At 39.8% G+C, this 22,434-nt stretch overlaps 2 protein-coding genes across 6 annotated transcripts; one reads left to right on the top strand and one right to left on the bottom strand.

Moving 5' to 3' along the window:
* Window positions 1-383: 383 nt before the first annotated feature.
* hvcn1 (hydrogen voltage-gated channel 1) lies at window positions 384-6,988 on the top strand. Of its 3 annotated transcripts, none has more exons than XM_068714191.1 (6): window positions 384-421; window positions 1,459-1,685; window positions 3,807-3,911; window positions 3,999-4,230; window positions 5,485-5,597; window positions 6,663-6,988. In XM_068714191.1, exons 2-6 carry the CDS (start codon window positions 1,512-1,514, stop codon window positions 6,717-6,719), a joined length of 681 nt encoding a protein of 226 aa, XP_068570292.1. In that variant the 5' UTR covers window positions 384-421; window positions 1,459-1,511; the 3' UTR covers window positions 6,720-6,988. The 3 variants fall into 3 exon arrangements, with proteins under 3 accessions (XP_068570292.1, XP_068570291.1, XP_068570289.1); XM_068714190.1 differs by lacking the exon at window positions 384-421 and adding an exon at window positions 428-599; XM_068714188.1 differs by lacking the exon at window positions 384-421 and adding an exon at window positions 428-632.
* A 106-nt stretch (window positions 6,989-7,094) lies between these two features.
* tctn1 (tectonic family member 1) lies at window positions 7,095-22,114 on the bottom strand. Of its 3 annotated transcripts, none has more exons than XM_068714185.1 (14): window positions 21,820-22,114; window positions 18,237-18,354; window positions 16,476-16,609; window positions 15,495-15,643; window positions 15,282-15,384; window positions 12,329-12,441; window positions 11,774-11,824; window positions 9,915-10,049; window positions 9,660-9,785; window positions 8,842-8,930; window positions 8,519-8,656; window positions 8,263-8,416; window positions 7,597-7,728; window positions 7,095-7,479 (listed from the first exon to the last, which is right to left on the bottom strand). In XM_068714185.1, the coding sequence occupies exons 1-14, from the start codon at window positions 22,112-22,114 to the stop codon at window positions 7,333-7,335; spliced, it is 1,884 nt and encodes a 627-aa protein (XP_068570286.1). In that variant the 3' UTR covers window positions 7,095-7,332. The 3 variants fall into 3 exon arrangements, with proteins under 3 accessions (XP_068570286.1, XP_068570288.1, XP_068570287.1); XM_068714186.1 differs by having other exon boundaries at window positions 7,096-7,479; window positions 11,804-11,824; XM_068714187.1 differs by lacking the exon at window positions 9,660-9,785.
* Between the last annotated feature and the right edge of the window lie 320 nt (window positions 22,115-22,434).

Below are 22,434 nucleotides of genomic sequence, written 5' to 3'. Positions count from 1 at the left end.
GAAAAAATAATCCCCCCAATAAAAACGTTCCATTCAAATATTGGCTCTTTTTTAGCCATTTGAAATTGCTGAAAAAAAGAGTCGACAGCGTGAAAGGATGCCAATCCGTTTTGGGAAATGCAAATTAGAATCAGTTTCTACAGCTCAATTATTTCACAGCAAACTACAATTAATCCTAATTGCCTTGCAAACATTAACATATACTGTATGGTAATGTAATTACCTTTCAAGATCAAGTCCAAAATATTTTTGGAGCAGCACTTTAATTCGGCTCGTATATAATCTACCAAGAAACATTTATAGGAACGTCTATTGTAGAAATGCAGGTACCTTATTGGTCAATCTGTTGGGAGGCGGGGCAATCCTGTTTAACGTTAGTAGTGTCATCTGTGTGATGTAGTATAAGCAGCGCATACAAGTAGTAAGTAGTAAATTAAGTAAAAGTTTGTTTAATGTTTACGGCGAAGTGAGACAACATAAAAACTCTACATATTTAATTAAACGTAGTTTGGCAGGCTGTCTGCTCAGAACGGGGTTTGCGTTGAAGGCGGAGTTGTTCTGCTCGAAGTTCTCAGAGTTTTGCTCTGAGCAGAAGAAAGGTGCGTTTTAAACGTCAAAGTGGAGGTGGAAAGGTAAATCATGTAATCCGGCATAACGGTTACACTACTCGTAGGCTACTATGCAAAGTAACAACGCCAGCTTTGACGCGTTACATATTTGCCTCTCGCGGAACCCTTCAATGTTACTGTCAGTAAAAACGCTGGGTTGGCAAATAAGACGGATGTTTTTATCACGAGTTTTCACGAAACAGAAAAGAACAGGTTATCCACACGAATTGCTGCTCTAATCTCTGCTAAATCTGGTGGGAAACGCAGGAAAAATATTTTTAATATGTTCATGTTTATTGTTTGCAGTAGGTACTACTTAAAGAAAAGTTATAATCCATGTCTTGACTTCATTTAGGCTAACAGTGTAGAAAAAGTGTGGAGTGCCAGACAGTTTGCATGGGCTATGATTGGATTGGTAGAATGTTTTTCATTTCAACTGTGCGCAATCTCATGACTTTTTTTCCTTCACCAAGTAGCCCTTGGGTTTTGTGTGTGTCTGCGTGTGTGGAGGGGGGTGAAGGTTTGCTTTCTCAATAACATGTTGCAAACGTTAAAAAAGGAGAAGTAAACTCAGATTGTCTAACATATGGAGAAATTTGTCCCAGAGCTCAGAGTGGAAAATGGTAAAAACAGTTTCTGGCTGTCAGTGTCTTGACTCACATTAGTCTGCAACTTCTACAACAATATTTGGCTTTGCTATTATCGAGTGGCACGGACCGGAGGAGTTTCCTAACAGAACAACATTTTGTATATTGCAATTTATAAAGTTAGTGCAGAGAAACCGCTGCGTAATCCTAATCTACAGCGTCTGATATACATTTGAATCCATTCTGACATTCTTCCCTCTGAGGTGAGCTGCTGAGGTGGGGCTTTTGGTCCACTCCTTTTGTTAAGCCTACAGTCATGGCTCGGTACCTAGGCTACTTCACCACCGTGGGCGATGCGCAGCCGGTCCCGTGGGAGGATGAAGAGCTGCATGTGAACAGCGAGGAGCTGACTCCGGCCACTGGCCAGTTTCCAACAATGCTGACCATCAGGGATTCACTGCAGAGGCTCTACGGCTCAGAGCGGTTCCAGGTACGCCACTCTACTCTTCTCAGTGCATCTGGGGCAATGATCCATCAGTATGAAAACAAGTTGTATGGTTTCTCCACTTTGATGGCATTGATGTGGGTACAGGTATGGGAACAATGTCACAAATGGGACATCTTCAAATTGCTTGTTTTGTCCAACCATTGTCCCCAACGCTTAAAATATTCAATTTACAAGACAGAGGAAAATGGAAAATGGAACCAACAAATGTTTTGCATTTTTACTTGTTTTAGGCAGGCGCGTGTTTGGTTATCAGCAAGTATAAAAACAAAATTATTGCCATTAATAGAATTATTTATGTCGATAAGAAGTGAGACGTGACCATGCCACGCAATACTACAAAATGGCGTTTTGGAGGGAAAACTATCAAAATAGCGGATGTAGTTTAGACTACCAAAATGGCAGATGTAGTTTCATACGTGATCATGCTACTCAAAACTACAAAAATGGTGTTGGAGCCACGATTGAGGCTGCGTTTGCACACCACATGCATCTGAGATGAGTAGCAAAACCTATGTGTGTATGATGAGTATGTGCGCGTGGGTTAGTTAAACAATAAGGCGAAGAAAAAAAGGGAACACTCAAAACAAGGCAGATCCTCACTGCAGCAGTAAAATACAGAAACAATTACTTTAACACACAGAAACCCAACTGGCGAACTCAGATTCGGCAGCACTGGTCTTTTAACTGATAAAGTTACAGTTACCAACCTCACTCAAAAGGACTGATCTAACCACAACACTATTACAGCAGCATGTAATACAACAGTAGTTTCTTCACAGCACTAACAGAACTCGGCAGTCCGTAAGATTACACAATAACACGGAACAGTACAGTAAATTTAGAACAAAACAAAAAAAGTTAATAAACACACTATGACCTATCTCTGCCCAGACACAAGCCTCTTACTCTAAGATGACTTTGTAGCGGTCAATGTGGTTCTTCGAATTTCTTTGTTAAATTCGGGATCCAGAGCTTCAAGCTGCGTGGTGATACATCCTCCGTATGGCAGCAGGGATTCCTCGGAAGTTAAGGAAATTTTCGTCCTTACAACCGGCAAATGTCGACTTGTTAAGCCCGACAGACCCGAATTCGGGTTCGCTGTAGCATTTACCGTCCAAAAATGTCCATTTGCATGTATTTAAAAAAAAGAACTTGTCCATCTCTTCCTCTGAAGAATGGGCTTCTTCCTTCTGGAGCTTAAAGTTGTCCGCTTTGATCCAAAAACAGTTTATTGTTCGTCCAGCGAATGTAAAACTATTCCATCCCACTTTGATGGGTAAGATTGGTGTAGCTCCCCCTGAAGTCGCTGTATAACAGGGACGTGTGGTCAGGGGAGGCATCATGAAAAGTAAAAAAACAAATAATGATAAAATTAAATAAATATTAATATTTCTCGACTGATCTGTGCTATAAATGTAATTTCAGTATGATTCCAATCATTTCAAGCATTTTTATAATCAAAATCGCTGAATTAGCGCATATCCTGTTCAAACAGAGAGGAGACACATGAGGTGAGGTAGCAACGAGCTGTGCTTCACTAACTGGGTTGAGCGCGTGCCCTTTGCTTTCTCATTGTTTCTCACCACTGTAATATTTGTAGACACTTTTATTATATGTCCTTTCTTTCCATATAATAGGTACTGTATTTCATGTATGTGTAGAACATATTTAGTGTTGTTGATCTGACATTAAACCGCAGTGAAAAAGCACAGAGGGGAGGCAAACACTACTCTGCCTCAAAGAAGAGGGCGTGCGAGAGCCCACGGGTCAGGTTTATGTTTGTTCTGTCGTTGCTCTTCTTCTCCACTTCTCTTCTTCTTCTTATATTTTGCTTTGACCACAAAAATGTAAGATTCTATATCCAAGCTTAAAAATGTCTCAAAAAACAAGGAAATATGACCAAATCAACAGCAATTCAACATCGGACAGGTAAAGTAACCTTGTGTGTGTTTGTTGTTCTCTTTATACATCCGTGGTTGTTACACAGATTATCGCGGAATCTCACTTGTGTAGTGTCAGTGCCTCAACAGCCACGAACCTCACCGCACATCACTGCTGTATAAAGAGAGGCACTTCCCACTGATTGACTGACTTTGCTTCCAGGTGTTGGTGGTTTGTCTGGTAATCGTGGATGCCATCTTTGTTCTTGCGGAGCTGCTTATAGATCTGTCTGTGATCCAGTTGGAACATGACCACCTTGCTCCTGAGGTGAGAGACAGATTTGTCCACTTGCTCCAAGCAAAACTCAGTTCTTATCAAGACCTTTGTATAATACCATTCACTTTTATTGTGCAGGTGTTCCACTACCTGAGCTTGGCTCTTCTCACATTCTTCATGGTGGAGCTGGTTGGTAAGCTGTACGCTTATCGCCTGGAGTTCTTTCAACACAAGTTTGAGGTTTTTGATGGTGCGGTGGTGGTGGTTTCCTTTGTGTTGGACATTGTGTTCATCTTCCATGAGGATGCCTTTGATGGGATGGGTCTCCTCATCCTGCTGCGACTCTGGAGGGTGGCCAGAATCATCAATGGTCAGTAACACTTTGCCTCGAAGTATGTAAAGGGTGTTGCCGTTTTGAATTACATTTTTTATATGGGAAGAGGTTGGGGTGCTCTGTCTGGGTGCCAGGGAGGTGGAGCTTGTGTTTCTTTTTGATCTTACAGTGTGGGTACTTGTGTTGTAGCAGAGCCAGCGCCTCTACAACAAGTGTGTGTTTCTCTGGGGGTGTGTTTCTACCACTAGACGTTAACGTTAAAGGGATAGTTCAGGTTTTTTGAAGTTCTTATCCTTAGTCAGTGTATTACCTACAGTAGATGGCGGTCGGCACATCCCCAATTTGGAGAAACATACGGGAGTACCTGGGCAGGAGCAAAGTAATGTATTAAAATGTATATTTGTCACTTAAAAAAAAAAAATCAATATTAGTTTAAGTGTAGGCTATATTTCAAGTATTTTCACCGATTTACCTTCCCGTCACGCAACCCTTTCCAACGAGTATCTATGCTCTCTTCAGAACCACAAGACTCCTTTGACAAAAACTGGAATTTTACCACACAGAACACTGGAGTCGCTGGTCTACCTTGATACATTGATGTCTTTGACTTAACGTCAACACTGTAACCACTTCACATTCTGTTGATAATGTTAGTTCATTTTTCGAATGTTTTTAACTAATATTCTGGCCACATCTTACACATTGCACCTTTTTAAGACAGGGCCCTGCTTCACCTCATGTTTGTAATCAAACTGTTTACGGTTGCTGTAAGTGAAAAATATTGTGGTTTATCTGTGCGTAACCTAACCTAGCCTCCTTAATGTGGCCCTAGACTTTGGAAGTCCTGGAGGCAAATCTTTGGAATGGTCACAACAAATTGCAAAGAGCAAGTTTAGGCATGTCTCAAAAATAAATATAATTCTGACTTTATTATGAATCAATTGTATACATTTTATAAAGTGGTATATCATCCAGAAACACTTAAATTATTTGTGGCTAAATAGTCTTTGGTAAAATTAGATAAAACATGTTCATTTAGATTGTTATAGTATATTGTATAACAATAATTATTGCTACTTAAAAGACCATGATAGTGAGACTATGGACACCCAATCACAGACTCCCCTCCTCACCCAGCAGCCTTAGGCCCAGTTGATGACATACATTTACTTGATTTAATTTCTATGGCTTCTCTTGAGTTTGCAGTAAAAATGTGCATGTCAAAAAAGAAGAGCACTATAAGCCAGCATAGTTGCTACACGCCCAGATGACTGTCTGAATGTGTTGCAGGTATCATGGTGTCAGTGAAAACCCGCGCAGACCAGAGGATTCACAAGCTTAAGGAGAGCTATGACCACCTCGTTCAAAGAGTGACAGAGCTACAGGAGCACAGTGATAAACTGGTGATTCATTATAACTGCTTCATACTAGATCAGAAAGATTACTCGCACTCTGTTCATTTAATGAGCTTTCTAATGCTCCACATACAAGAGCAGAGATTTATAGTATAATAAGGGGACATATCATGCTCATTTTCAGGTTCATACTTGTATTTTGCGTTTCTACTAGAACATGTTTACAAGCTTTAATGTTCAAATAACACATTTCTCATACTGTCTGAATATACCTGTGTTCACACCTCTCTCTGAAACACTCCGTTTTTAGCGGCTGTTTCTTTAAGTTCAAATGAACCTGCATGTGATTTAGGAATGGGAGCCAAATCTGAATGGCTTGTTGAATCACATGTTTCCATATCTAGCCAGCCCACAAAAAAATTATTGGGTAGTCTTTTTTTCACAGTTTGGTAGGCACTCCAGATACCCAAATGTACTGTATGTCCACAAGCACTGTTTTGTCATATGTCAACTTAAACAAAATCATACTGTAGATGTGATGTCCACAGGGCCACAGCTATGATTGATGATATTGTGACATTTTGAGTTCATCTGGACACCTGGGGGTGCTTTGTATCCTACAGTTAAAAACTTAGAGATGGTGGGTATTTATTCAGCTCAGCTTTATCCTTTTAGACTCAAAATATTTACATTTCACAAAAAATAATAAAGGCTTTCAGAATTGAATTTCAGCTCATTAGCTGTTTTCATGAAAATAATGTTTATTTAAATTACATTTTTTGTAGCCCTTGTAATGGGTTCCATCAGTGATGACATTGTACTCACCAATGTAAAGGCTGAGGTCTCAGAATGTGGTGACAATGCTAAAAAATGTCCAATTGCAAAACTACTTGATCAGTCAGACAATCAGACTGGTAGTGTATAATGCATCTTACCTGCACAAAATCTTGGGGAATCTCAGCACAAGTATTCTGAAAATGATCTCCACTATAGCTAGGACAGAAATCTATCAAATTTGGGCTAGCACAGTTGAACTGACAGTGGGTGTGTACGCTTTGAATGATGTCCAACAACATTCTGACTCTTCTCTCTCTCTGTCTGCATCCATCTTAGGAACAAGAGAACCAGAAACTGCAAGCCCTCCTGAAGAAGAACAGCATAGTCTTCTAACTCATCGAGTTAACTCTTGTGGAGCACTTACTTCTCTGCACTATATTCAAACTATACACTCCATGAACTTTTATTTTAGACCTGATTTCAGTATTCCTACTACTTGTTGACTAATCCTTAACTGTTATCACATTACCTGAAGTGAAACCATCTTTTTAAAATTTCTGTATCAGTGGATCCATATCCAGTTTTCTCGTCATTATAGTGATGGAAACCAGTTAAAGGCCTGCATACTGTATGTCTAATAAATGTCAGATAGTCCGATGCTACTGGATGTCACTCCATAAAGCTACAAAGCCATGGCCTTAATTTAATAGTAAATATTTGAAACATTCCTCACACTGATGACTAAAACATAAGTACATAAAACTAAATGTTTCAGAGTGTATGTATAGCATGTCAGTAAATTAAGTAATTTCATTGATAAAAAACATTTGTTAAAGTTTTTTATATTTACATTGTTAACACAATATACAGGAACACATAGATCATACAAACAGTGCTTGGTGTATGGTAAATGTTACCATATACTAGTGAGAGGAATCCAGATGGACTGTTCGGACAAAAGAGGGAACATGAACTCTTCTTCCCTTTTTCCCTGTGTGTTCTGTGTTCAGACAAAAGGGAAAAAGAAATCGAAGGGCAGTTTGGCATTGATGGTAGGCGTGCCTCTAGAACCAGGAAGAGCAGCAGCAGAAACTGGTACAAAGGCCACTGAGCTCCTGATTGACAGGATGCTGCTTCCTCCAGACAATATGTCCTGAGGGAGAACAAAGACAGTCAGACACAGTAGAAATGATTAGACTGCCATTACAGTTTTTGGGAGGGTTAAAACCTGCAAGTGTCATGCCAGTATTTATGAAAAAACAAGTCTTACCAAACTGGTGGTGTTGGTTTGGATCACTTCTTTGATGCTCACTATCTGAGCTTGGGGGTTCATCAACAATCCATATTTAGTCCATTCAATTTGTAAGTGCAGCGACAGTGGGATGCTGCAACTCTGTGCTTCCTGCAAAACACAACAATACTACTGGATTGTGGCCCCACAACACAGATTCCATAAATCAAATGAGCTTTCTGTCAACATGCAGTGTCTTTAACTTATTTTCTATATAAGGCTAAAAAGTATAATATCTCAACCTGAAATTGGAATTGACTATGACTTGAAGAATGATTGAGTGTTTGTGGTATGTAAACCGTACACTTAACCCACAAACAGTAGCGATTAGCGAAGTCATACAAATGTACAAATTAGGCTCAACCACTTGCAACAATCATATGTGTAAAGTCATGAAAAAAGGGAAATTAATTAAATAGAGAAACAAAAGACAAATATGATTTTAAAAAAGGGGAAATAATTCAACAACAAACACTTAAGACACACAAACTCACAAATAAAAATGCACTGAAATTTTATAGATATTATATTGTGGACATAAGATGGGTATTGGACTTATTTGGTCTGGAATGATTTACATTTCTCCAATCAGATTGAAGATGAGACGAGACCTGAGACTCTTTTCTGTTTTCAAACCATGCTCACCACAGGATTGAAGTTGCTCTCGATCGGCACCCAGTCCAGTGGATGGTCTAGTGGGGAGTTTCCAAAAGATGCCACAAAATTGGCATGGTTTGGTCCTCTCAAAACATCCAAAAGCACCTGAAGGACCAAGGAGCAGTTGGCAGCATCCTGCAGTCTGCAGGGACAAGACAAGTCACCATCATATATGTATTAGGACACAAGGAAGCACTGTACCTGAACATAGTAAGCAGATGTGTTGAGTGTAAATATGTCCTGCCTTAATGTGCAGCCAGACACAGAGTCCAGACCGAACAGGACAGGGGAGCGCTTATGTGGTCCCTGCAGACAGTCCTGGTCCTCAGCACTGTGGAGGAGAGATACTGTGTCTCTGGGGTCGATGCTTCGAGCGATCCCTGTGACAAGAACTGTTAAGGACAAATCCTGGATCTTGTAGCACATCAGAACGCCATCCCTTTCTCATCAAACACTGTCAAAAGTATCCATACTACTACTGTCCAAAGATATAACTAAAATGTTTCAATTCGCGCTGTCTGTAAATCAAGGTGAGGGAAATCCAGCGTCCAGGCAGGGAAAGGATATTCTGCTGTTCTTGTTCCAGACACAAGAGATAGTCCAACCACATAACCTGGATTTCCACTGTAGTGGATGGCCGCCTCCTCCCCATCCTCCTGTTTAATAGAGACAATCTAAAGTTAATTATGCACATTGAGTTTAAAAAATAACAAGTTTTCATTTATTACATTTACATAGTTTGTCAGAAAAAACTTTTTTCAACACCCCATATCAATGATTGAAAGGGAAACTTCCCTTTAATGCTAGAATTCTACAGTCATTTTGCAGCTTTTCTCAAAAATAGAGGATCAGGCAAATTTAAAACATTAAGGAGCAACCTAGCAACCCAATGATTTTTGTTACATTATCATCAAAATGTCTGCAATCAAGACACAATTTGAGTGCTACGAGTGTCTACATCATCAGATTAGATTCTAAAATGTTTTACAAATCTTCACCCTTGCATGGAGAGCAGGTTCACTCTAGTCTTTACAGAAGTTTCAGTCATATCTTAAGCTTTGTCTCCTCTGCCATTTTTAATATTGCACTCTATACTGCAACCTTGGGGGACAAATAAAGTTAAAGTTGTGAGGCAGTTGAAAACTGTTCTATTAGTTTCAACAACTCAGATACAATAGAAAGCTCAAGCTGTCCTTACAATGCAGTCCTGGGAAATTTACCAGCAAGGACCTGATCCGTTCATTTGACTATGCCATCCTTTAATCACACTGATCTTGTTTTATGAAACCTGTTTTGTAAGTAAATACCACTTAAAATGGTGGTTCTGAGTGCAACATAGTGGACAACACTCCATAATACATAGACAATGCCTTGTTGAGATCAACCTGGAGAAATGTGATGTGAAACTCCTGTTCCAGGGACAGTGCTGCTTCACGGACAAATCCAAGTACCAGAGACACCGTCACATTCACTATCTCACCAGCTGGATTGTATTTAGTCACATAAGCAACCTATGGAGATAAAAACGTCTAATTGGTTCAGCAGACAATGGTTTCTTTAATTTATAAGGGCTTTCATTCTAAGTCTAAAACTTCAGCTATAAATCTCAAAATACAGGTTGCGTGTTGGAGTAGACTCACCTTCAGCACCACATTAGCACAGACGGTCGGGTTCAGGAGAAGAGGGTTGAGGTTTTTTCCACCACTGATCATCAGCTCTGTCTGAGTCCCATCAACAGACTGCAGGACGACTGACGCCACCTCTACAGGAACAAGCTCAAGCAACATCACAAACATCCACATTAGCCAACATTTATCCACAATTATTTAACCCAAATATTTTTTCAGATTTACCCTCTGCTCTCATTTACATCAGTATTGTTTGTAGAGTTTGTTTACAAAGGAAAGCAAAGCTGGTGGATCGGTTGCTCCATAACTTTAATCCAGACTGAAAAACCTCAACTAATGGATGGATGGCCTCTGAATTTTGTACAGGCATCCGGAGGAATTGTAATACCTTTAGTGATCCTCTGACTTTTCATCTGGCACCACCATAAGGTCAAACATTGCATGTGTCCAATATTTTGGTTTATCAGGTTAGTCTAAACCAGGGGTCTTCAACGTTTTTCAGGCCAAGGACCCCCAAACTGATAGAGAGATGGAGCCGGGACCCCCTACTATATACAGTATATTGTATAAAATTCTGTTTTGTATTAAACTGGGCCTAGTGCCATGTATAAACATACCTTGTTATTGTGCATTCAATACTAAACTATTCAAATAATACACAGGTTCATATATTCATGTTTTTATTTTAAACATGTGCAAGCTACAGTGAGTAGAGTGGCCGTGCCACTGGCATTTAGAAACATACCTTCTATGATAATCATGCATACAAGTCACATTTTTATTTTCACGTTCACGTTTTTATTTTAAACATAAATGTGGAAACAAAAATTAGTGATGGCCTATTAGTACCACTGCCATGCATAAACATACCTGTTATCTTGCATACAATACTGAACTATTAAAATAATGGACAGATTCATGTTTGGGGGAGAAAAAAAATAAATTGTCTAATCAACCAAAAATTTCGTGGACCTCAGCAGACCCCCTAGGGGTCGCAGACCCCCTGTTGAAGGCCTCTGGTCTAAACTATTGACATTCCTGTTGTTGCAGGGAGAGTTTGCATTTCAGAAGAAATGGGCCTTTGGAACAATGGCTATTTGTTTTCTTGATAACGGGCTGTCGGACAAATGGGCTTTTGGTCCAATAGGACAATTTTTGGACTATTGGGGTTTCGTAATAGTGGGCCATCAGAACAATGGCATGGCACCTTTGTATGCTGATGTTAGCACTTAGCTCAAATCACTACTGCTGGCTGTAGACTTCTAGTCTTGTTTCAGTGTGTTTTACTAGCATTCCAGGCAGCCAATAATTTCCAATTTTTCCTTAATTTTTTTTATAGATATGTTTTTATCATGGGATAATTACAAACGTTTGCAGTGTATTACAGCATTGTTAAAAGCAGACAGGATGTTCACTGTTGTGGATTAAAGTGTTGTGTCAATGCAAATATGACAATAACTCACATTGCAGCAGTCAACCTTTTGTCTGTGCTAACTTACTGCACTATGTGACATGTTTTTGTGGTCCAGCTATTCTTTGCGCAACACGATTGTCAGTGTCTTACTAAATTTCCTGGTAAGGCAGGAGACGTTAAAATGTTATGTCAACAATATAAAGTAGTGTGAAGACATAACTTTTCAGATAATGGAGAGACCGTGTGACTATACAGTATGTGTGTGTGTGTGTGTGTATATATATATATATATATATATATATATATATATATATGAAGGCATGATTTTGCATAACATGTGTTTCAAGATGTTTGTTACAAGGTTGTAGCATTTAACCTGATTCTGACTTCACTTAAATGATTAATCGCTTATCAAAATATCTCAATTAATTTTCTTTCGATCACCTAATTTACTTACAGAATCAAACAAAAAACTAGGCATACGTACTGCTGCATCTTGAGTCTTCCCCTGTTGAGTGGAAAAGATTTGGTTTAACATCTTTAACTTAACATCAACCGATTCTCTGTTTTTTCAGCATTTCCAATAGAGTGACTCATTTATCTTGTGCACAAACATGCTACTTTGTTTTCTTATTCAAAAATGTAAAAAAATGTGTAATCTCAAAACTTAAAAACTATTTCCATCTACCTGAAATACTTCTGGTAAATGTCAATTTTTTGCACAGGTAAATGAAAATGGCTGAAGCAGATTCAGAAAAGAAGGTGGACAAAAAGACAACTCACCAAAAAGTAAATTACAACACATAAGAGATGACTTCAGCTGTTAGGTATTGTACTTTAAAATAAATAAAATGATTGAACCCACAAAAGATTTTACTGTAAATCAGGTGGATTAACCCTTTAATACCAGTGTATATTCTGTAGTGCATTAAACGTCCCTCACTGATGATGTGACAGTGTTTGAAGGTAAATGTTTTCTTTCAGTGTATTGCAGAGTAAATGTGGGACTCACAGCAAAGAGCCGGATGTCGGTGTAGGTGTCCATGCTGAGAGCAAGCAGAGATCCGCAGTCTTGCTTCAGGACCACACGCCGAGAACACCGACTGCTCTGATCCTTTAAGAACGCTGGGAAGACAAACAGGAAAAACGTAAGCAACAACACGCAAATGAAAAACACGATTCCGTTAAACTCTTTTAGCATGTTTGAAATATGAAATTACAATGATACGACGTAATTATTATAATTATTATTATGTATTTTCTAAGTATTCCTTTTACAAAATATAAGTAAGTCAATTTTGAAAGAAGTATTAAACTGATGCAGTATAAAAAATGCCATGTAAAGATGAAATAATCTCAATATGATTACATAAAAGTATGAGGGATTTTTGCATTATGTTTCTGACGAAGCATATTCACACCACTCTCCTGAATGTTTCACCGTATAATTCACACTTCTCACCCTTTACCGTGTGTCGCTGTCTTTACTTGGGATGCACTTTGTACCATGCTTGTTATAGGTATTATGACAGCAGTCGTGTGACTCATGTTCAAAGTGCTTTTCAAAACAAAGTTACAAAGAGCTTTACATGGTTGAACCAGGATTAAAACATTTTAGGACTTCAGGACAATAAAATGTCAGGCAGGGAGTTCAAGAGCCAAGGGGCATTGAACACTAAAACCCAGTCACCTTTATTCTTGAGCCAGGAGTTCAACGAAAACTCACAATATTCACGATAAAGGCTTTGACTACTATAGAGTTTGCGTGGCCCCACAACATGTTACAATATATGAAGGAATCAGAATGCATGAAACAGTTGCAGAATGTAAACTATTTTTACTGTGCAAACTGCAACGTAGTAAAAACAGAACTTACAAATAAATAGATATGCCAACAACTTGAACATGGCTTCCTTTTTACAAATAAATATTTTAGTAGTTGTATAAACACTACCGCCCAGCACTACATAAAAGTATAAAACATGTCATTTCCTTTTGCCAGTAGGTGGCACTATGAGTTTGTGAACATTTTGGCATGGAAACGTGCTCAGGCCTGGACCAGTATCATGCATAAGAAATTTGGGGCAGATTGGACAATGTACCTTGGAGTTACAACAATTTCCTGTTTCATGGTGAACAGTGCAAAATGGGCGCCACACCATGTCAAGGTCGTTCAATGAAAACTCACCACGAGTTGCCAGTGCCAACAGTTGTTAATTTTAACAGAGACATTTGTAAACCCTGTATCCTCCATTGAAATTATTAAACTGTCGTAAAGCCACCCTGGCACCTACTGACAGCTGACATCTGATGGGCAGCAGAGTTAAGCCTGGCACTCAGTGGCAGCTAGTGGCACTTCTTTGACATCTAGTGGCACTGGCAGCTCATGGCACCTACTGACACCTACATCTAAGCAGAGAAAGAGTAAAGATATTTTCATAATTGTATTATTGTATTTAATATTTTACATTTCGACATAACCACTATGTCTGCTGATGTTTTGATGCCACGAAAACGATACAAAAACCCACACACAAATAAAGTTACTTTTTTTTTTTTTTTTTAAATGTCATAGCCGATTGTTGTAAATTACTGTAAAAGTAAGTATTTGTAAAGAGTGTATCTTGTTCCTTTTTGTTTCAAAACTAGCGGAATGAATTCAAATGAATGAGAAACAAAAAAATGATGATGTGGTTGCTCTAAGGATGTATAAAGAGAACGGGTGGATCAACTGTGGCTCAACTGTGTCCCATTACTGACTTTGCTTCTTCAACAGAGTCTTTGTGCTTTCTGGCCTCGCAGGTTTCCATGGATCCTGGTTATACCTGGCCTATGGTCTGGCCTCCTGCCGTGGTTCTGTCATATGCATTGAATGTGTTGTAACTCTGTTATGTTGTTCGTTCTGTACACATAACATCTATCACACTTCTGTCCATCCTGATAGAGGGATCCCTCCTCTGTTGCTCTCTCTAAGGTCTCTTCCTCTTTTCTGTTCCGATGTGAGGGTCCTGGGACAGAGGATGTGTACAGATTGTAAAGCCCTCTGAGGCAAATTTGTGATTTGTGATTTTGGGCTGTACAAAAATACATTGAATTGAAGTAAAACCAGCAGCTGACCTGTCTTGACAACAATGGGTGTTCTCCCGAATTGTGGCCCCACCTGCTCTGCTCGGCAGCTTCTTGACGGATGTAGAGCGAGTGCCGCTACTTTGACACTTTCCTGACGCCTGACTGACAGACTTGCCACTGCGGTGCCAGATCAAAGGAGAATCTCGGGCCTTGGGTTTTTGAGCATGGCAAGTACCCTAAAAATGTGTCCAAAGGACAAAAATAGTAATCATAATAATAATAATGATAATAATAAGGGCCTGAGCACAGGCATAGAGCCAGCGCAGTAGCGTTTCCTTTACCACCTTCCAGCTCTCGGTCCGGCCTTGTTGAAAGTGTTCTTTTCCTTGAAGGAAAAGAACACTGGATTTGGCTACCCTCTGAACCCAAAGCAGTTTCGGGGCGTTTTTCACTCCTTTCACATTTTTCTCTCTGTGGCCTTGATTTTCACTGCAATTAAATAACTTGCGTGAAATAGCAGTCCACTTCCTTGTTTTGGTGCTGTTGGTTTTTAAACCTGATCAGTAAACTGTACTCGAATACACACAAACTGTACCCGGGAAGGATAGGTCGATAGTGTTCACACTAATCAAACAAACTGGAATATGCGGTCAAGTGTACTCACATCTGGGCCGGGTCTCTGATATGAAAGCCTCATTAGTCTGATAATCTGACAGAATTTACATATTTTTCAAATTTTTGATAGATGTTGCTGTGTTACAAATATTGCTGAGTCAGTTTGCTGACTTAATGACTACTCCACTACAGTAACACTACTTTTTAGCATTCATCATTATCCCATAATTATCACACAGTTGCCACACTTTAACAAAAGTGGCACTGTCCCTTGCAGTTACCTGCAGGATTGGTGTCCACACAGTCAGCAGTGACACAAGGAGCTGGCAGCCAGAACATCCCTCTCTGTCCACTCTCACCCGCTGTCACCATCACATCCCCACACTGAAACCATAAACCATCAGCAGAGAATGAACACTGCTCTTTCGTGATAATTACAAATAATCAATTTGAGACAAATGGAGACGGATTAACTGTTCAAAACAGAGACTTGCCTGGTATCCAGACAAGGCCTGGAGCTCTGCAGGGGTCACCGGACCACCGTTCTCTGAGCCAAAACTAAAGCTAGTGAATTCCTTGAAGAGTGAGTCAAAGTTGCTGTCAGTTGGAAGAGCAGGAGAGGGGTGAGATAATCCATCAGCACCTAGACAGAACATATTGTCAGCAAATGAAACAAACTTGGAGGAGTAAAGTAATTTGTTACATAGCTGCATACTGTACCAAGTACAAGTAGCCATACAATTATATTCTGCATAACATACATTCATAAAAATAAAAACAATAAAAACAAAAAGATGATTGCATAAATTCTGCATAAAAGGGATGGTTTGGATTTTTTGAAGTGTGGTTGAGGTACTTATCCCTAGTCAGTGAATTATCTTGAGCACAGCCCTTTCCAGCAGTGTTATATTCACCTGTGCTCTCTTCAAAGCTAACTGACTCCATTGACAAAAACATTTAACCAGCAGAACATGGAAGTTGCTCGTCTACCGCTGCCTCAATCAGTGTGTTTGTTTGTGTTACTGTGTGACTTTGGTAAATCCAAGCTATCACTTTAAAATACCAAAGTCACACAATAACACAAACAAACTGACTGAGGCAGTACAAGACCTCCCATGTTCTTCAAGGTAAAACTACTATTTTTGTCAATGGAGTCTACTGGCTTTAAAGAGAGCACAGAACAGCTACAGTTAAGGTGAAATATTTGAAATACAGCATACACACCAATTGATATTGATTTTCTTAAGGTGTCTAAAATACATTTGGCTCCTGCATCTGTCCCCAGCTGTACATTAGTTTGTTCCTGTACTCCTGTTTCTCCAAAGTGGGGGCATGCCGGCAGTCATCACTTTATGTTCATTTAAATCCAGTGATTAAAAAATTGGTGTCAGACTTAAGTAATAATTGATATTTTCTTAAAAATGCTTTATTCATAGTTCATTTCAAATCCAAATGAAGGACCATTAATGACTTACGGTTCTGTGAGTGAATGCAGAAGACGTCGTAATTAGCCTCCTTCCGGACAGATGACTGTAGCTCTGAGTAGCCATCAATCGTGCTCCCTAAAGAGTAAGTCGCTACATCATTGCTGCACAGCTGCTTTTTGCCACTACAAACAAAAAAAAGTAACATCAATGATGAGCCAGAACATATATTGTGTGTAGACAGATGTTACATTGCTCATCTATTGTGAATAACCACCAGCCTAAGATCACCCATTGCCAAAGGGTCAATTACCATCTCCTCAGTCTTCACATTCATCATTCATTGCATAAATCTCTCTATTTCAGAGTGGTAAACTGATGAACTGCTGCTGAGAACTTGATGATATAGTTTTCAGGATGGATTCTAGTGCAGTCATTAGTGTACTATGAAGAGGACTAGGGTGCCAACACAGCTCTGAGGGGCACCAGTGCTGATTAATCTGGGATATTAGGTTACATTGTTAAACCTAACACGCTGGGTACGATTGGGTAAAAAATACAAATATCATCCTAAAATAAAAATAAATAACATCCATCTGTTTCAATTTCTGAATCAATATGTGAGGCTGTAGTCTATTAATAGTTCAGCTAAAACCAACAAACAGTAGGAGTACATAAGCTTTGGGGTCTTCCAGATGTTGAGTCACCAGCTGTGTGATGCTATTAATAGCATCATCTGTGCAACATTATTGATTTCTTCCGGTGGGTGGGGATGGTGTACGTATCCAAAGATGGGGCATCATGCTGATGTCAGTTCCTCTGCACATGTTTTTAGGAGAAATGCAGAGATGCCAACTGGCCCAGTGGCCTTCTTAGTCAAAGGTCTGCCTAAAAAGGTGATTGGACCTAAAAATGTTTTAATCACCAGCTTTGCATCCTGGTCAGTTACAGAGATTGTTTCTAAAAACATCTCTACATTCTGAGGAGAACTCCTGGGTTTCATGTATTGCAGGGAGGACTAGACCTTTATCTGAAGCAGCATGCCTTTATTTCTAGTTTCCCCTGTTTCCAATATTTTATTGTATTTACTTTTTGTCTTGATTAAATTCCACATAATTTTCACACAAAAACTCCACCAATCTCCTGCTCTCACTTTCTTGGAAATATTGTTTTCATTCAGTTGTTAATTCCAGTCTCTTCCATTTTGCCTCATTCCATCTATGTTAAGCTGGTGTCACTGAAACAACACTTCCCGCACTGATATTTCATATTCAAAGCCTAGGGTCTCAAAGGGCTAAAGCCCTCCCTTACCTTCTAGGCTTTTAATTTGAAATTGAGGAGTTGAGTTGCATTGATGATGACTTAAACACCACTCATAAAAAAAACTAAAAACGTAAGTGTTAAGTGATTTAAATTAAGAAGTGAATAAAAAACTGTATTTCTGTTCAAAAGGAAAACTCGGAGCAGCAGAGTGGTGAGTATGACATGACTGTTTTGTTGTACTGTGCGGAAATGTACATCCCACTGGATTTACTATGTGAGCTATTAGAGTACTGTAATTCTACTCCTCCCCAATGTTTTTATCTGGACTTTATTAACATCTGGCCTTCATTTTTCCATGTTTGGCCATTGTTTGAAAAATGTGTTTTTAATATTGACAGTAAATGAAATCTGTTTTCTGCTTTGTTACAGTGCCAACCCTTTGCAGGTCCATGATACTTATGAATCATTGTGACTGAAAATGATGAAAGACACAGCAGGCTAGTAAGCAGCAACCCCCAATCCTCCCTTTGGACCAGGTGGGAGACTTGCCTGACAGTGTCCACTGAGCAGCCGGTGAACAGAGCAACCTCCTCACTACATGCTCTGTCACAGCAGCAGTTGATGTCACACACATCCTTGTGCTCGTCACAGGGACACAAGCTGCCAACTGAAACACACAGCAATGCTCAGGTTAGACAAAGGCATTCTCACAACAAAGCAAAGTTTATCCACCTTGGTGTAGGTGTGCTTTTTACTGCAAGAATATACATTAGATAGATAGATAGATAGATAGATAGATAGATAGATAGAAACTGTGACGCGTTAACCCCCACCACCTGCAGCTTCTCACTCAGCAGCAGTGGTTGGATGGTGTTGAATGCACTGGAGAAATCAAAGAAAGTGATTCTCACAGAGCCACCGGTTCCATCCAGGTGCGACTGAGCGCGTTGCAGCAGGTAGATGATGGCGTCGTCCACTCCCACATGAAGCAGGTATGCAAGCTGCAGAGGGTCCAGTGATGATTTCACCTGCGGTCAGAGGTGGGCCAAGACCAGCCTCTCCAGCACCTTCATCACATGGGATGTGAGGGCAACTGGTCGGTAGTCATTGAGGCCAGATGGTGTCAGCTTTTTTGGTACAGGAACCAGGCACGACGTCTTCCACAGCACCAGGACTTCCTCCTGCTTCAGGCTCAGGTTGTAGAGGTGTTGTATACATCAGACAGCTGGATGGCGCAGGTCTTCAGGACCCTGGGGCTGATGCTATCAGGTCCCGCAGCCTTTCCTTGGTGGAGTCTCTCCAGCTGTCTTCTAACCTGGCCAGTCTCACAGAGAGGGGGGGAGGGTGGTCATGGTGTCGGTGGTGGAAGAGCCCTTTGAAGTAGAGGGCTCATTGTCCGTGCCGTTCACCAGGGGGGACAGAGGGGGGAGGGGAGGAGGCAGCCGAGGTGTTTGTGAGGTGAGGTGTGTGGAGGAGACAGATGAGGGCTGTGAGCTAAATCTATTGAAGAAAGAGTTTAGCTCGTTGGCCATCTCCAGGGAGCCCCCTGGTTGTCTCCCGCCAACCTTGAAGCCAGTAATCAGCTTCATCCCCGTCCACACCTCCCTCACGTTGTTCTGCTGGAGTTTGGCCTCCAGCTTCCTCCTGTAGGTGTCCTTGCACTCCCTGATCTTCACCTTCAGGTCGCGCTGGAGTCTCCTGAGCTCGTCCCTGTCCCCAGACCTGAAAGCTGCTTTCTTCTTATTAAGAAGAGCTTTTAGGTCACTGGTGATCCATGGCTTGTTGTTAGGGAAGCAGTGTACAGTCCGGGATGGGATGGTAGTGTGTTGACATTACACGGTCATTAGCATGTGCACTGTGTAAAGCTATGCAGGATATATCCCAGTGCCTGTACATCTATGATATGTTTGAATGTGCACGTGGATATTTTAATAAGCAGCTATGTTATGTACATTAGTTATTTTCAAAAGCATATTGTCTATATGTGTTTGTGCATTTATAGTTGTAATGTTTACATATTGTTTGCGTACTTAGAAGTGTTGCCGAGGGTTATATTGCACCTATACTTTATAATAGTAATAATGACACGTAGTCTGCGTAGTCTGTGTACTCCGTAGTCTGCACCAAGATGGCAACAACTTTATTTCCTTTACACTTTGGCCCAATCCCAGTGTCCCCCCTAAAGCCTCAAACCCTGAACCCTCAGGGACTTACTGACGTCACCTGGTAAGTGCTTGAGTGTGAGAGACTGTGAGGGCTTGAAATGGTGTAAATACCAATAGGACAGCACTTTGCTGCAACATATCACGTTACCATAAAAACAACAAAAAATATGATGTATAATTGTGGGTATTTATTTTATACTTTGTACTCCCTGATTTGAACGTCTTCCTGTCTCTTTCCTCACAAGATGAGAGGTCATTTCATATAATCTATTTTCTCGTTTTTGTCAAAACATCTTCGATGACAAAATAAAATATTTGATGAATAAATAAATATCCTCTGATTTCAAGTTTATTTTTTGTTTTATCTTTAACCCTTAATGTTTCTGAGTAAATGTAATTTTCCAGGCTGAACACACGTGAGCCGTCCTCTTTGTTTATCTTTTTTTTTTTTTTATGTCATGCTGAAATTGATCTTGGCCTCCTTGAACTGATGAGAGATGAACGAGTTGGAAACTGTAAGATCTTCAAGTCATCCATCAGTTACCACAATTAAATACAGATTTATACAGATGGATCTAAAGACCCTAAAACTGGTAGAACAGCAGCAGCAACAGCAGTAATCCCAGAATTCCATTTGGAGTGTGGGAAGAGACTCAGCGATGATTTATCTGTGTTTACATGTGAGATGATGGCCATAGTTATTGCATTACAGTGGGTAGAGGACGTCAGGCCAGAGAGAGTAGTAATTGCATCAGACTCATGTGCAGCGCTAACGAGTTTGACATGTTGCCCCTCCAGAAGCAGAGAAGATTTACTGTTTGAAATATTACAATCACTTTCCAGAATCCATCAAATGAGGGTGGCTGTTAATTTTGTGTGGGTCCAAGTTGGCGGATAAAGCAGCAAAAAGGGCTTTGAAGAGTGGAAGACATAATGTTAATGTAAATATAAGTAAGTCAGAAGCTAAAGTGGTGATTAAGGGACAAATCAAAAAGATACGTCAGAACGAATGGAATAAAGGGAGTAAAAGACGATATCTGTTTAAAAAGAAACCATTGGTTGGGAATGCAGGATCTAGTGGACGAACTAGAAAAGAGGAGATGATTATGACAAGACTAAGGAATGGCCATACTGATCTTAACAGTTCCCTCTTATGTTATTGGAAAGCATAATAATGGAAAATGTGAATTTTGTGAAGAAGAAGAAGAAACTGTGGACCATGTTTTATTGTCCTGTCAGAGGTACGAGTCAGAGAGAGAAGTTTTGAAAAAAAGGTCTAAGAGAGACTGGAGAGGAGAATATCATGAATGTATTAAAGAAAAGCTTTAGTGACAAATGTTGGAAACTTTTTCCGGAATATTTAGAGTCAACTAGACTAATGATTAGAATTTGAGAAAAAGAAAATTATTTATTTGTTCTATTTGTATATATATATATTTATATATATATATATATATTTGTATATACATATCTTTATTTATTTACACACATATAGGTATATGTATAACACTGCTTCCTAGAGAGCTCTTAAAGTAACTCAACATAATAGATTACAGGAACATGTCGATATCTATATGCATGGGTGTGTATAATGTGCATGTTTTTTTCGTTTTCTTCAGTCAGAAATTCGAAATGCAAACAATAAAAATGTGTGTATATATATATATATATACACACACACACACACACACACATTTTTATTGTAAGGGTGTATTTTACACCCTTACACCAAACTCCATTTAAAAACATCTCAGTTCAAAGTTGTCCTTTTGATATCAGCCGGGACACATTTATTTGATTTAATATAAACTACGCCGTTCATTTTGATACGTAAAAAGACAGTTAACTGGCCCTACAAATACTTCCACAACACATGTGGAACATGGTTTACGCTGGCTAACATTAGCTATTTTACGTAACGTAATACTAATAATTGAGGAGTGCAGTGCGGTCCAGCCACAGATTACCTTTAGTGACAGGAGTGAGCAGGCGGCCGGAGACCGGCAGGGGCTCAGCGGGCGATGTCGGCTGAATGGGCTCCTCTGTGCTGTTGTGTCTCGGTGTTGTTTGGGTTGTCGAGTAAAAGTCTGTAGGTTGTGTGGTTGTATAATTGTCCGTAACATTATTTGTTACGTTCTGGTCACAATATGTCGTATTCAAGCTGTAGCCTGTTGCATTTTCGTGTGTAGTTACGGCAGTATACAAGAGAAACAAACAGAGTAGGTTTGAAGTGGACCAAAACACAGCGGCTGACACCGCCATCTTGTTTTCAATCGTTGCTATGGTTCTTCTTCTTTGTTTATTCAGTTAACGGGTTACGGCCTTGAATTAAACATTACTGCCACCTGCTGTCCGAAAAGGGATTGTTATAGTTCAGCCAGGTGAAGGATTGAAGGATGTTGTAGGTTTGATGCAGAACGGCTATCAGCCTCAGAAACTCCTGCCCCTATCAAAACACACGGTGAATGATGTTGATCATGTTTGGTTCTCACTTTACAGCAGGCCTTCATTTGAAAAACGTATAGGAATTTGTCTGTCCGAAAACATTGTCCTAACAATTAAAATGTAAATTCCTCACTCAC

This window comes from Cebidichthys violaceus, unplaced genomic scaffold (genome assembly GCF_023349555.1).
Source record: "Cebidichthys violaceus isolate CVI_PGR_0920_01 unplaced genomic scaffold, fCebVio1.0.p SCAF_2, whole genome shotgun sequence".
Classification (NCBI taxonomy): domain Eukaryota; kingdom Metazoa; phylum Chordata; class Actinopteri; order Perciformes; family Stichaeidae; genus Cebidichthys; species Cebidichthys violaceus.
The sequence above is the reverse complement of the archived record's forward strand: the minus strand, read 5'-3'. Positions and strand labels throughout refer to the sequence as shown.